The sequence below is a fragment of the Schistocerca nitens genome, chromosome 3 (assembly GCF_023898315.1).
Source record: "Schistocerca nitens isolate TAMUIC-IGC-003100 chromosome 3, iqSchNite1.1, whole genome shotgun sequence".
In the NCBI taxonomy this organism is placed as follows: Eukaryota; Metazoa; Arthropoda; class Insecta; order Orthoptera; family Acrididae; genus Schistocerca; species Schistocerca nitens.
In genome coordinates this window covers 857,686,757-857,701,445 of record NC_064616.1, presented here as the reverse complement: position 1 = coordinate 857,701,445, position 14,689 = coordinate 857,686,757, and the positions used below count along the sequence as shown (strand labels likewise).

Genomic DNA, 14,689 nt, shown 5'->3' with positions numbered 1-14,689 from the left:
ATTAAATAAGTTGGAGGATAGCATTTGTTAACTTAAGTTGCATAAATTGTCTTGGTAGTAATTACCAAGCCAACTCACAGAAATTGAGAGAGTATTTGCTTTGTAGATTCACCTAGAATGATCAGAAATAGTAATATTCAGAATTAAGTTTCACTTTGAAACGAGCCAAAATTTGATTTATTCTTTTGCTCCTTCAGAGCTGGCGACCGTAGTTATAAGTATTTTCAGGAGGATTCGACGGTAAGTCTGCTGCTCTCGTCGTGCTGATAGGATTACCCACTGCTGCTAGCAGTGATGATTGGATACAAAAGCTCACTACCAAGTTAAGTGGGTCAGGTAGGCAGTGTTACCGTGTGAACTGTAGGGCACTGTAGGCCGTGGATCGAACCCGTTCAATCATCACAGCTCTTTGGGAAATAGTCCGGTTAGGAGTGTACTAATCATTAGGCAAATACTGGCGAGTAACGGTCAAAATTGTATACGCAAGTAAATTTAGCAAGGTCCACGTAGCACCTAGTTAATGTGGTGCAATGGCGAGGGTAGGAGTGGAGTACAAGTGAGCTGAGCTTGTGGCAGCTGTGCTGTATTCAAAGATTACCAACGTGAATTCACTACTACCTCTTACCATTAGGACTGAGCTATTCACGGTTAAAATACGTAGCAGTAAGCGCAAAGGCGTGACAGCTACAAGTCCGTATTGGCTTTATACATACGGAATTAGGAAGCGGGTCATTCCGTCAGTGGAGGGGGTTAAAACAACCGAGTCAGTTGAGAACATACCCCATTTACTGATGGAAGGATTCGGCGGTTCGGTCGCATGTGGCGACCGTGACAGGACTTACCCAAGTTTGTAGAATAATGGCTGCAATAAATGTGTTTTATATAAACTTGTAGTTTCAAGAAAATTTTAAATTTAAAATTCTGTTGTAGACAAATATACCACAATTGGTAAGTTCAAGACGACAACCTGCAAAGCAGCAAAAGAAAGTCCAATAGTAGGAGTTAAACAAGTAATACTTGGTTTAATAAACATTTCTATTAGGCACGAAATACAGCAGCATAAGATGGAGTCGAATAGTAACAAGCAAGACGAAAACATTACAAGGTCAGACCCAGAATTAGGGACCATAGATACTGTTGTAGGGTTGGAAAATCTTATAGATGAATCCACACCCATAAGACAGGAGGAACGGGAAGTGAAACCAAAGGTAGTGAAAAGTGAACCCAATGTATCTGTGGATGCTAGTCACAAGGGAGAGGATATGGAATTAACAAGTTTGTTAAATAGGATGATGGCGCAAATTCGAGAAGGGAATGCTAGTTTGAAAGCAGAAATGGCTAGTCATATATCCCAATTGGATGAAAACCTATCTGGTAAAATAAAAGCCAATTTAGATATTTTGAATACGCAAAGCCAACGTATCACAGAGGTAAACAAATCAGTAAATAGCATTAGGACTGAAATAACAAATGTTCAGAGAAAAGTCACAGAAATAGAGAAAAGATTTGATACCGAAATTCAGAGAATAGAGAAATCAGTGGAACCTTTGGTTAGTGAAAAATTAGAACCGATAATTGAAAGTAAATTACAGGTGATAGTACCAGTTGTAAAGAAAGAGATTGTTAAAGAAACGGCAGCTGATATTGAAACACTGCGCAATACCATGTTGAGTTTTGATGCATGTGTGCAGGAGCAGGAAAATACACTGCGTAATGAGATAAAATTGTTAAGTCAGCAAGTTCAGAATCAGACGTTCCTTAACTGTAGTGGTATCCCATTGGTAATGCAAAAATCAGAAATACTGAGTAGGGAGGAAAAATACGATCCTCAAAAGAAACAAGGTGGATGGCATCCAATGGATTTTATAAAAAATTGTGAACGTGTCTTACCAACAGACATGTCAGATAAAGAAAAAATTAATTTAGTAATAGACGCTTTAGCAGGCCATGCTAAACGTTGGGGATTGAATTTGGATATCGACAATTTGAAGTTTACAGACTTCAAAGAAAAGTTCCTTGAGGAATTCTGGGGCACACAACAGAGGGATAGGTTGTGGAGAGAATTCGTTGTCGCCAGAATGCCAGAACATGGGCGTGGGCTCATGAAAGAATACTGTGAAGGATGGTTCAAGCGTTTGGAGTATCTTAAAGATCGTAGATCAGAATCGGAGATAGTGTGGGAGTTGTGGAAAAAGCTACCTGACGATTCAAAGCGTTATGTAGGAGGCACTCATCGAACATTCGATGAATTTTTAGAAAAAATCGAGAATGAAGATAGGTGGCGTGAAACTAGAGAGTTTCGAGGTTTCAGAAATCAGAATGGAATAGTAAAAGGTGGTAGGAATGAACCGCAAATTAACATGATGAGAGGAAGAGGTCGAGGAGGTAACTCTCAGCGAGGGAGAGGACACTATCAGGGAAACGGGATGCATTATCAAAACCAGGAAAACTAAATACCGCGCAGGTCAAGGGCCTAACGCGCGCGGAAAGAAAGAAATGGCCCAAATATAGGGAAGATCGGAGTTGTCAGTACCATAGTAGGATAGTGCGTCGTTCGCCTAAAGAGCAGTTACATAAACGAAACTTTGCGAAGTATAATGCAGGGATACAAACAGAGGAGAGAGAGCAGGGAGGAATTATTAAGGGAAATGAAGTAGGAAAAGAATATCGGTCGGATGTGAAGGCTCACGTGAATGAAATAAGTTCAATTCGAGGTCAGAGTGACGAATTGATGAAGGAAGAGTCAGAGAAGGCGTTGTTTGTCGGTAGGGATGGCAACTGTGCAGAGAGGCAGGGGCAAGGGAGGAGTGATGTGACTTATGGTAAAAGGTTCGTACGAATAGTCGACGAATCGCATCGAGAAGTAATTAAAGAGGAAAGGGTGGATAAGAAAAAGGGGCATAGTGCAGAGACGCATGCCGATTCAGAAATTACCTCGTATGCAGAATATGTACATCAGCTCAAAAGCCAGCCAGCACAATTAGAAAGATCTTCCACTCAAGTGATTAATTTGGACTCGAATATGACAGTGTTAGAGAGCCATACCGATTATGATGTGTACCTAGTGACAGCAAGAGTACATGACTGTGATGAAGATTCTTTTAAAGAAATTAGAGAAAGTGTATCTAACCAAGAGAAAGAGTGTTGTGATCCCTGTAGTACTGAAGCAAATGAGTTGAGTGAGACTGGAATTCCATTAGTAGGGGAAAATAATGAAAGTAAGAGTGGCGAATGCACTATCCAACAAAGGGAAAGTAGAGAAATGGATTATAATTTGCGAGAATTATTTGAATCCGAAGAAGGTCATATTTGTAAGGAGGAGGAATTATCGTCAGAATCATCAGAAAGCATCCAGGGAGAAAAAGAAGTAGAGGAAGTTTCCGATTCCGCAACCGAGAGTTCAGGCATGACAGATTCGAATGAGAACGAGATGGCATTAAAGAGCCTAGACGAAGGACTATTGGAAAAAGTGGTGAAAGAATTTAGGATGAAAAGGAGAAAGAAACCTCCAGATGGAATGGTCAGTATAAAAACCGGAAAAATAATATGGCAAGACTTGGCGGTGGAAAAGGATTTATTATGGGAAGATAAAGAAAGTATGAAAGAGGACAATAGGATGCAAACAATCCTACCCATTAATGTATGTGGGTACGATTTATATGTATTGTTGGATACGGGTGCTCAAATAAGTGCTATTTCGCATGCATTTTTTGAGATGATCAAAGAGCAACGAGGAGTAGTCATGATGCCAGTAACAGGTGTTAAAGTGATAGGGGCGACAGGGAAATGTAGTAAACCTGTTAAACATCAAGTGATGATGGAATTTAAGATAAAAAACAAGCTATTTTCGAATGCATTTTTAGTAGTTCCAGAGCTCAGTGCCGAGGTCATTTTAGGCATTGACTGGTTAATAAAACAGAAAGTAATTATAGATTGTGACAAAGGGATAATAGTTTGTAAAATTGATAGTGCGGTATTAGAAATACCATTTGAATCATCTAGAGTAATGGAAGAGAACCAGCTGAGATGGGTAGAATTTAGAGATTATCATGATTCAGGAATAGGTAAAAAGTTCGATTGGTTTCTGGTGAGGCAGATAGTTGAAGATGGAAATAAGGAGACACTCCTTCGAAATGTAGTGGATAAAACGGAAGGACTATCTGATGCCCAAAGGGAGGATCTATGGCAAATTCTGAAAGAAAATCAGGAGGTATTTTCGGACAAACCGGGACGAGTGATAAATTATGAGTACTGCATGGAGGTAGAGGAGCATGAACCTTTCTTTAAACCACCATATAATGTACCCTTGTCTAAGAAAGAAGCAGTTCAAAAAGAAATAGATAAAATGGTTTCATGTGGGGTCATTGAACGGAGTTCTAGCCCATATAATAACCCATTGGTAATAGTAGGTAAGAAGGATGGAAGTGTACGAATAGTGATAGATGCTCGTACTCTGAATAAAGTAGTGAAGAGGGAGTTGGATCGTCCAGAGAACATAGATAATTTATTGCAGAAGTTTAATGGTGTAAAGTACATGACTAGTTTAGACCTAACTGCAGGATACTGGCAAATCCCATTAAGTGAGGAGTCTAGGAAGTACACGGCATTTTTATTCAATGGCAAATGCTACCATTACACAGTGGTACCATTTGGCCTAAATACTTCCGTTTCAGTGTTCATTCGGGCTTTAGACAAAATTTTAGGGAGTGAACTTAGTTCGCTAATCACGGTTTATGTAGATGATCTGTTAATTGCTACAAGGACATGGGAAGAGCACATGGAGTTATGCGACAGGGTGTTCAAAGCTTTAATTAAAGGAGGAATGACCCTGAACCTGAAAAAATGCGAGTTTGTGAAGAAAGAAATAAAGTTTTTAGGTCATATAGTAACACCAGAGGGAATTGAAAAGGATTCCGATAAAGTCAAAGCAATAAGAAATTGTCCGGCTCCCAAGAATAAAAAACAACTAAAGTCGTTTATAGGACTTTGTTCCTTTTATCGTAAGTATGTGGATGATCAGGTGTTCAATAGCCCACATCTGAACAACCTACTTAAGAAGAACAGTGTGTATATATGGACTGAGGAATGTGAAACAGCATTCAACCGGATAAAAGACAATTTGGCTAAAAACATAAAGTTATGGCACCCTGACCTGTGTGAACCATTCCACATGGCAACAGATAGTTCAGATTATGGATTGGGAGTATCCATATTTCAGGAGGTAATGATAGATGGGGAAAAAACTCATAGACAAATAGCATTTGCGAGTAGAACCATGTCTAAGTACGAAAGAAACTATACGGTTTCAGAGAAGGAGGCTTTAGCTATAGTATGGGGTTTTAGGAAATTTCAACTTTTCTTATGGGGACATAAGACTGTGGTCCATACAGACCACAAAGCTTTAATATTTTTGAAGGACTGCAGATTGTTACATAACAGGTTGACCAGATGGGCGCTGTTTTTACAACAATTTGATATAGAGATCAAGTATGTTAAAGGGAAAGAACATGCAGTACCGGATGCTTTGTCGAGATTACCGGAAGGATGTGAGACACTAGAAAGTGTAAAGAATAGGGAAGATGTTTTTGAGATGAATTACTTCAAAAAAGCGGAAGGAAGAGAAAAAATTAGGGAAATATGTCGTAATATGCGAAGATATCAAAGTGATGATGATGCACTCAAGTCGGTAAAGGTCAAGTTTGACAATCCGGACGCAACTAACATAAGGGCTTCATATAAAATACATAAAGGTGTACTGTATCTTCAAAGATTAAATAATCCAGGGAAGTGGAGAGTATGTTGGCCGGAACAACACACTGAAGTGCTGATAGATTATGTTCACTTGGCATATGGCCATTGTGGTGCACGGAAGTGTACCGATAAGTTAGATGAATGCATTACCTTTAACAACATGGCACGAAGGGTAGCACAGAGGATAAGATCTTGTGATCTATGCCAAAAGGCGAAAGTAACAAATGCAACTAATCAAGGGCCCATGCAATCAATAAAACCTGATGAAGTATTAGAAATAGTAGCAGTAGATATCTTTGGACCATTACCGAAAACCATGGGGGGTTTTGTGTACATATTTGTAGCAGTTGAACTTTTCTCAAAGTATATAAAGCTATATCCCTTGAGAAAAGCTACTGCCAGAGCTGTGTATGATAAAATGGTGTGTGATTATTTTGTGAAAGTAGGGAAGCCAAAGAGAATACTATCAGATAATGGTGTTCAGTTTTGCTCAAAAATGTGGAAGGATGGGATAACTGAGAAACAGGTAGAAGTGGTACATATCTCAGCTTATCACCCATCAAGCAATCCGGCAGAAAGATATATGCGTGAGATAGGTCGGTTATTTAGGACGTACTGCCATAGTAACCACAAGAAGTGGGGCATGTATGTGAGTGAATTCGAAGAAATCATGAATTCATTAACAAACGAGAGCACTGGATTTACTCCAGAAGAAATCCTGAAAAAGACAAGAAGTAAAAGTCTAGTAGAAGACCTACTAGAATTTCCAGATAGAGTTGAATTAGATTATGATAGTAAAAAGAACTTAGTAAAAGACAAGATGAGGAAACAAGCAGATGCAAGAATTCGTCGTCACGACGAAAAAGTAAGGAATCCTAAATTCAAAATAGGTGATCTCGTTCTTGTAAAAACACATGAAAAGTCAAGTGAAATTAATAACGAGATCAGCAAATTTAAATATATATATAATGGACCATTTAAAATAGTGTCCATACCCAATGTGAATGCTTATTATTTAGAGTACCCATTAACAGGCAAACGCCTGGGAGTAAGAAACATAGTGGATCTCAAAAGGTATGAAACACGAATTCTGCCAGATTGAAAATAAATATTAAAGTAAACCAATATGTAAATAGTTTTGTTTCTTTTGTTCTATGTGAAAGGTAAATGTTCACTAAAATATGTTGCAGTATTCTAATGAAACTTCTAGTTTAAGTAGAGACTAAACAGACTGGGAAAGACTGAGCTTCTAAGAAAGCCTTAATAGATGTGTAAATAAGTGTTGTGAAAGAGGTAGAAAAGTGAGGAGGTAAAGTGAAAAGGACGGGCTATAAAGTAATAGGCGCATAACGTGTGTTTTACCTGCCTGAGATAAAATAAGTGTATTTAAAATTTTTGTAAAAAAGATGTTTAAAGTGTACTGTGTTTAGAAGTAAGAAAATTGGAAAGAATATATGTAAATCATTTATGTAATGTTTAGCAGGAAAGAGAGAAAGAATTGGTGTTTAATTTTAAATATGTAATATAAGTATCGAGGTATTCAGTAAGAAAGGGAAAACCCTTGGTAAAAAGCTTAACGAACATTTCAGATTCATTATAGGAGAGACTTCTTATTGAATTATCACTGTTAGATACTTCAATAAGAAGTGGGGCATGTGTAACGGAACTGAAATGATGGTGGGCTGACAGTAATTTGGAGCCCGCGCGTCGGAAACGGGCGCGCTGGTGTGAGACTGCCGGGGAGTGCACCCTGATGCCATCTATTGGCGAAACTGGGAATTAGCGCTGCCTGTCAGACAATGCACTAAGCTCTCGGAGTCAAATGTATTCTTTTTCTTGGTTATTATAAGTTATTACTGTATAATTTAATGTTGTAAATCGCTAGTAGTAAATCATTATGACTGGTATGAACTCCAGGATAATAAATATAAATATTCTTAAATACTAAATGATTTCGGTAAAAAGGTGGTAGGGGAACGCCCCCACTCTTGGTGATACGAGCGTAGCTAGCGGTAGCTGGAGACACAGGGACTGAACAATGGAATGGCCTGTGGAGTGTTGACGTGATCGGACGTGCGTAACTGTGCTCGCGCAAAAGCGATTGTGCAACAGCGAAGAGGCGAATATCGTCGTCGTTTGTGGAGTACAACGCGACGAATGGTTGTTGAAGCCGCCTCTATGCCACTGGGGCTGATTGTAAGAGTTACTGCGCCCAGATTTTACGGCGGACGTGCAGTAGCTTGTACGAGTGCTACAGCTCGTAGTTCCAGCCGCCATTAAGGGCATGAGGCGTGAAGAGCTGCGTTAGCCACATGCGTCTCACCACCAAAACCGACACGTCTACCCAAGGCAAGACTGCTTGCAATTGTTAAGTCGAACTTTGTATACATGTAAAAGGAGAATACCAGTTTTCTTTTATACAAGTGCAGAGAACTGAATATAGCAATGAGTAAAATTACGACGCATGTTGTTCATTGTAAAGTGTAGTAACCTAAAACATAGTATAGTGAAATCAGACTGAGGCCACCATCGCCTCTTTCATTTACAATTCTTTTGGTTGTGGAATACTTTAGCGTATAGAATGTTGAAAAGAGCAATGGTCACACCATAATGAGTCGCCTATTTATAGTTACTTAAATTTTTCTGAGTAACCTTTCAAGTAAAGTCACTTAACTAATTCAATATCAATTGTCCAAAGAGTAATATCCAAAATCATTAAATAAGTTGGAGGATAGCATTTGTTAACTTAAGTTGCATAAATTGTCTTGGTAGTAATTACCAAGCCAACTCACAGAAATTGAGAGAGTATTTGCTTTGTAGATTCACCTAGAATGATCAGAAATAGTAATATTCAGAATTAAGTTTCACTTTGAAACGAGCCAAAATTTGATTTATTCTTTTGCTCCTTCAGAGCTGGCGACCGTAGTTATAAGTATTTTCAGGAGGATTCGACGGTAAGTCTGCTGCTCTCGTCGTGCTGATAGGATTACCCACTGCTGCTAGCAGTGATGATTGGATACAAAAGCTCACTACCAAGTTAAGTGGGTCAGGTAGGCAGTGTTACCGTGTGAACTGTAGGGCACTGTAGGCCGTGGATCGAACCCGTTCAATCATCACAGCTCTTTGGGAAATAGTCCGGTTAGGAGTGTACTAATCATTAGGCAAATACTGGCGAGTAACGGTCAAAATTGTATACGCAAGTAAATTTAGCAAGGTCCACGTAGCACCTAGTTAATGTGGTGCAATGGCGAGGGTAGGAGTGGAGTACAAGTGAGCTGAGCTTGTGGCAGCTGTGCTGTATTCAAAGATTACCAACGTGAATTCACTACTACCTCTTACCATTAGGACTGAGCTATTCACGGTTAAAATACGTAGCAGTAAGCGCAAAGGCGTGACAGCTACAAGTCCGTATTGGCTTTATACATACGGAATTAGGAAGCGGGTCATTCCGTCAGTGGAGGGGGTTAAAACAACCGAGTCAGTTGAGAACATACCCCATTTACTGATGGAAGGATTCGGCGGTTCGGTCGCAGCTGGTTGTCTTTGTTCACACTGTACTATCATACACTAGTAATCATTCACTACAGTACAGAATGCAAGCTGTATGTACATTTCATTTTTAGTGTGTTGCTGGTGACCATAGTGAACTACACGTTTGCAATGGGAAGGCTGATCATCAGTTGTATGCAGAGGGTTTCCCGCATTGTTAGACACCTTTGCACTCTCTCTCTTTAGTACAATGTACCAGTGGGCCTCAGAAACATGTAAATTCCCCACCAACAGGCCCAACTGTGGTGTTCCATGGCATTGCCACATACCCAAGTTTGAAGAGGCTGTACTTCATGCAGTAGAATAAGATGCAATGATGAGTCCAAGAGACATAGCAGGTAGACTGACTGTGGATCACCAAACTGTCTGGCATGTTACACATGAACAGTAGCTACACCAGTACCACCCCCAGAAGTTACAGGCAATGCAGCCACAGGATTTTACATCATGAGCCCACTTCCACAGGTGGTTCTTGCAATGTTGTGTGGTGAAACCTGACTTCCCAAGGCAGATCCTTTTTACGGATGAAACCCAGCTTACCAGGGAAGGTGTTCTCAATTCCCACAAGTCATGTGAGATGATGAAAACCAGGATGCTGCCCACCACCATGGGTTTCAGGAACAATACGGTTTGAACACTTGGACAGGGATCCTGGCTGGACATGTGATTGGACAATACCTTATTCGACCACATCTTACGGGTGCCCCATACTTGTGATTTCTTGATGGCATGCTGCATGGGCTCTTGGAAGATGCACAACTGCATGTGCATCAAAGCTTGTGGTTCCAGCATTATGGTATACCATCTCATTTCAAATGTGTGTTCCGAGATCATAGAACTAATGATTTGGGCAATAGTGGATAGGTGGTCACAGTGACCCAATTGTTTGGTCTGCATGTTTGCCTGACTTGAACCTGCTTGACTACTACATGTTGGGTCACATGAAATCCTTGATTTACAAGACCGCTGTGGTGTCTGAAGAAGACCTACTGGTATAGGTTATGGCCACATTGAGTGTACTTGAGTGTACTTGTTCAGTAGACCGAGACAGCACACAGCAAGAGTCAGAGCAATGTGTGCTGTAGTATTTTGTGAGTAGCAGGAAAATGATGTATTTCTGGACACGAGTTCCTGCGCTAAACTTAACCATCTTGGTCCCCACTACAAGTCCTCAAAATCTGTACAGGAAATTTTATATTACAACCTGCATATCCATATATGGACAAAAGTCATTTTTTTATAAACAAAACATTTTGCTAAGGCATGATCCTTTCCCAAGTGTTTCACAATTTCTCTCAGGTTGTTTTTTTTTCCATATTCTGAAGAAGTTTCAACTACATTTGCAGACTACCAATATTTCTCTACCGTTCCACTCTCAAACAGCATGTGGGAGAAACAAACACCTAAATCTTTCCAAGCTAGCTCTGGCTTCTCTTATCTTATTATGATGGACATTTCTACCTATGTGAGTGGAAGTTAACAAAATGTTTTGGAGTTCAAAATAACTAGCTAATGGTTAAAATTCATGGAAAGATCTCACTGTAACAAAAAACACCTCTGTTTTAATTATTCTCACCCCAGTTCACTTATCAAACCATAACACCACATCTGTTTTAGCGCAAGCAGAGTAATGTGCTATACCTGATAAAGTATATGCTTCAGAACTGTTACTCTGAGATTCTGTAAAAAGAGTGTCAAATTTTTGATACTGAAAAATCAACCTCATTCACATTCCTACAATCTCTAGTATTTATTCCTGTGGGTAAATATGATTATGTGTCAGACGGTTAATACGCTACACATTTGCAATGTGTTTAAACCTGTTCATTGAACTGTGAATTTAACTTTACGTCTGTCTTTTGTGGAAATTGGTTTATTTACCAACTGGTATCAGTAGTTTCAAGTTACCTTTCGGTGTTTAGCCACCATCTGGCCAGATCTATTCCAGATTGTGCAAGTGTTATACAACTTATTTCCATCCCGTTCAGGAATAGACCCACCAATTAAATAGACATTATTATCTTTAGCTGCTTGTGACAATGCTTTGCTTGTCTCACCACTGGGAATTTCCTCAGCATAACTGGAGAAATATTCTGAAATATTTCAATTAATAAATCAAACAATGGAAAGTCCAGGATGGAATAACAATAATATGGGAAGGATGGATTGCTACATATCATGTGGAGGAGGCGCTGACTCTCAGACAGGCACAATGAAAAAGACTGCGAAAATAATAAAGCTTTCGGATAAAGTCCTTCTGCATTAGAAAACACACACATTCACACAAGTACAACACACATAGGCACTGTCTCAGGGCACTAGCATGTGAATATGTGCATGTTTTCTACTGGAGAATAAGGATTTTATCCAAAAGCTTTAACATTTTAACAGTCTTTTTCATTGTGCCTGTATGCGACTGAACACCTTTTCTATATGGAGAGTAGCAATCTGTCCTTCCAAATCGTCAATAAATAAATCAGAAAGATACACAATAAAAACTTTAAAAATACAAAGGATACCAGCAAAACATAAAAGGATTTAGCTAAAACATTCTCTCTCTCTCTCTCTCTCTCTCTCTCTCTCTCTCTCTCTCTCTTTCCCTCTCTGCCAAAACATTTCAAATTCTAGAAAGAGAAGTGTTAGTTAAGAGCTGGTAGTAAAAAACAGTTCAAAGGTGTAATGTAAACTCAAAAGAAATCACAAAATCTTGGGATGGAGTGCAGACACAGAAAAGTTGGGAAAATTGAGAAACAAAATACAATAGAGAACTGCCAAATACAAAATCACCAAAACAGACAGAAGGAAAAATAAGATCAGGGTTTGATGTCTCATTGACAGTAAGGTCATTTGAAATGGAGGACATGCCCAAAATTGGGCATGATTAGGAAGGAAACTGGTTCTGTCATTTTCAGAGGACACAATACATAGACCGCTGAAAAGAAATAAAAATGAGGAGGTGGGGTGATTTTACAAAAGAATGATGAAGCAAGGAAGAAAGAAAACAGCAAATAATAACATCATGTAGACGGTGAGAACAACATGCATTTTGAGAAATTACTTGCCCTGTATGGAGCACTGGCATCGAACAGAGGAATTAAATAAGCCAAGGGAAAAAACAAGTAACCCAATTCCCACTGTTATGTGTACAGTAAAATATAATAAAAATTTGTTTGTGTACACTTAATTTGGCTGGGAGTTATCTCCTGATCTCCTGTTCCTCCTGACAATCTTCCTGTTGGGTTTCACACCTACAAAAATTATCCTGCTGGCCAGGTCAAAGCTATATCACACATAAAACACTAGCTGCATAATAGTTGACAAAAAAACATGACAATAGCATGAACATGATTCATAACTACTAAAAAGTCAGCATAAAATATTTCTGCTCTGAGAAAACAACTAGTGAATCCAGTCAAAATGTACAGCAGTAAGTAATTATGGAAGAAACACCACAGACTTTAAAAGTACAAAAGAAACTGGAAAACAATAACAAGTTCAACAATAAATGAATTCAGCTCAAACTGCAAGAAACTCAACCAGTTTAAAAACTTCTGAACAGAGCATACTAAAGATACACAGTCACAGAAAGCAAGTATTGGTAATATTAAGCTACAATAAAGGAAAATAATAGCTGCTGTATTTCAAAAAATTAAATTTTAAATATGTTTATTACAATTTCATGTTCTGCTGTCAATGACATCATTCAATATGGTGAACCTCCTCATTTTTTTTTTAACTAGGAAAGTAGAAATAATTGGCCAGAGAGAGAGAGAGAGAGAGACTGAAATTTGTGTGTTCTTACTTGTTCCATACGGTGAGTTGAAGCATTCAGGAAGAATGACAACATCAGATCCTTTTTCCTTGGCTTGTTTAATGAAGTCTATGGCTTTTTTTACATTCTTTTCCTTTGTTCCACCAACCACAAGTTGAACCAGTGCAATTCTGAACTCTAAAAAAATAAAATAAAAAAATGATAATTTTATTAATAATCAGTGGTGCCTCATACAAATGTTTTTCATATTTATATCACTAGTGACCCACTGCAGCTTCACAAGGGTAGTTCTAAGTATTTACGGCTGGCCAACTTGTCTGGCATAGTGGTGATAAATTACACACACAAACCTTCCTCATCAATCAGTGTATCGATTAGTGAAAACTATCAAAATCCCTTCACCAGTTCCTGAGATTAGACTTCACATACAGTTAGAAAAACACACTTGCGGACTTCAGTTTACAATATTTATAGATGTGCAATGTGAAATATTGAACCCAATTTTGAAGTAAAATTATTAATTTATACTAAGATTAATCTATTTTTAGTGATAGCTGAAGAATGCAAATTGTACTAGATGTTTTGCATGGGCTATGGAGTTCTCACTGTTTCTACGATGATTTGAGTGTTAAGTTTGCCTCTAGGTTTCATTTTTATAATATAGGAAAGGTTATTGTTTGATGTCCCATCAACATTTAGATCATTAACAACTGAGCACTAGAGTAAACTGGTAATGATGAAGAAAGAAATTGCTTGCAGCTTCACTGATTAAACTGTAACCATCACTTGCATGAAATTAGGAAAAACCATATCAAACATAGATCTGGATAGTGTGACAGGGATTTGTGCTCCACTACTCCAAAATATGATCCAGTGTCATAACCACTATATCACAGATCACGAGAAATCTGATAAGTGTTATATTTTTAAGCATATCAGGAGAAGTAATTAAGTAATTCTTTTTTGTTTCAAAAAGCACATGGAAAAACGAACACTTCTGTTTGTAGTTTGGGGGGGGGGGGAGGAGGTGGGGGGGGGGGTGTTAATATAGCTGACTATTTTATTAAACTATGAAGGAAATGCTACTCAAGTTTGCAAGCTATAAAATGCAACTAAATTACAAATACAGCATTTAGTTATTAACATACTATTTTTGTTGTAGCGCATGACTTGCCCCACAGCTCTTCTTGTGAGAAGCACACTGGTGACTTCACAATGATGAAATATGTTTTCAATAGTGTATTTCCATTTTTTATGAAGTGTGCAATGACCAACAAGAAACAGTGGTGGAGTGCACAGTAGGAAAGTTAGTAGTACAAATAAACAAATGACTATCCTGATTTTTCCTACCAATGACATGATATTCTCTCTTTGGTTTATTTACAGCATCAGTTCCACTCATTGCAGTCTCCATGGCATCATTCACTTATTTTCACCAGTTCTTGATTGGACCTTGATGATATGGTTAAATTGTCAGTAGTTGCCCAGCTAATTATTACCAGCTGGGATTCTCTTGTGACTTTTGCAGAACATTACTTTCATTATTTTTTTCCAAAGAGGAACAACATGATTATAGTAATTTATCTCTGGTTGTATTGTACAGTCTCACCTTACCTT

At 38.5% G+C, this 14,689-nt stretch overlaps 1 protein-coding gene across 1 annotated transcript in view; it reads right to left on the bottom strand.

Moving 5' to 3' along the window:
- LOC126248885 (omega-amidase NIT2) overlaps positions 1–14,689 on the bottom strand; it is a 47,593-nt gene that overhangs the window by 22,971 nt on the left and 9,933 nt on the right. Inside the window, exons 2-3 of the mRNA XM_049950343.1 lie at positions 13,103–13,249; positions 11,209–11,393 (exon numbers count right to left, since the gene is read on the bottom strand). Coding sequence (XP_049806300.1) covers positions 11,209–11,393; positions 13,103–13,249 — 332 coding nt within the window. The remainder of the gene's footprint in view (positions 1–11,208; positions 11,394–13,102; positions 13,250–14,689) is intronic.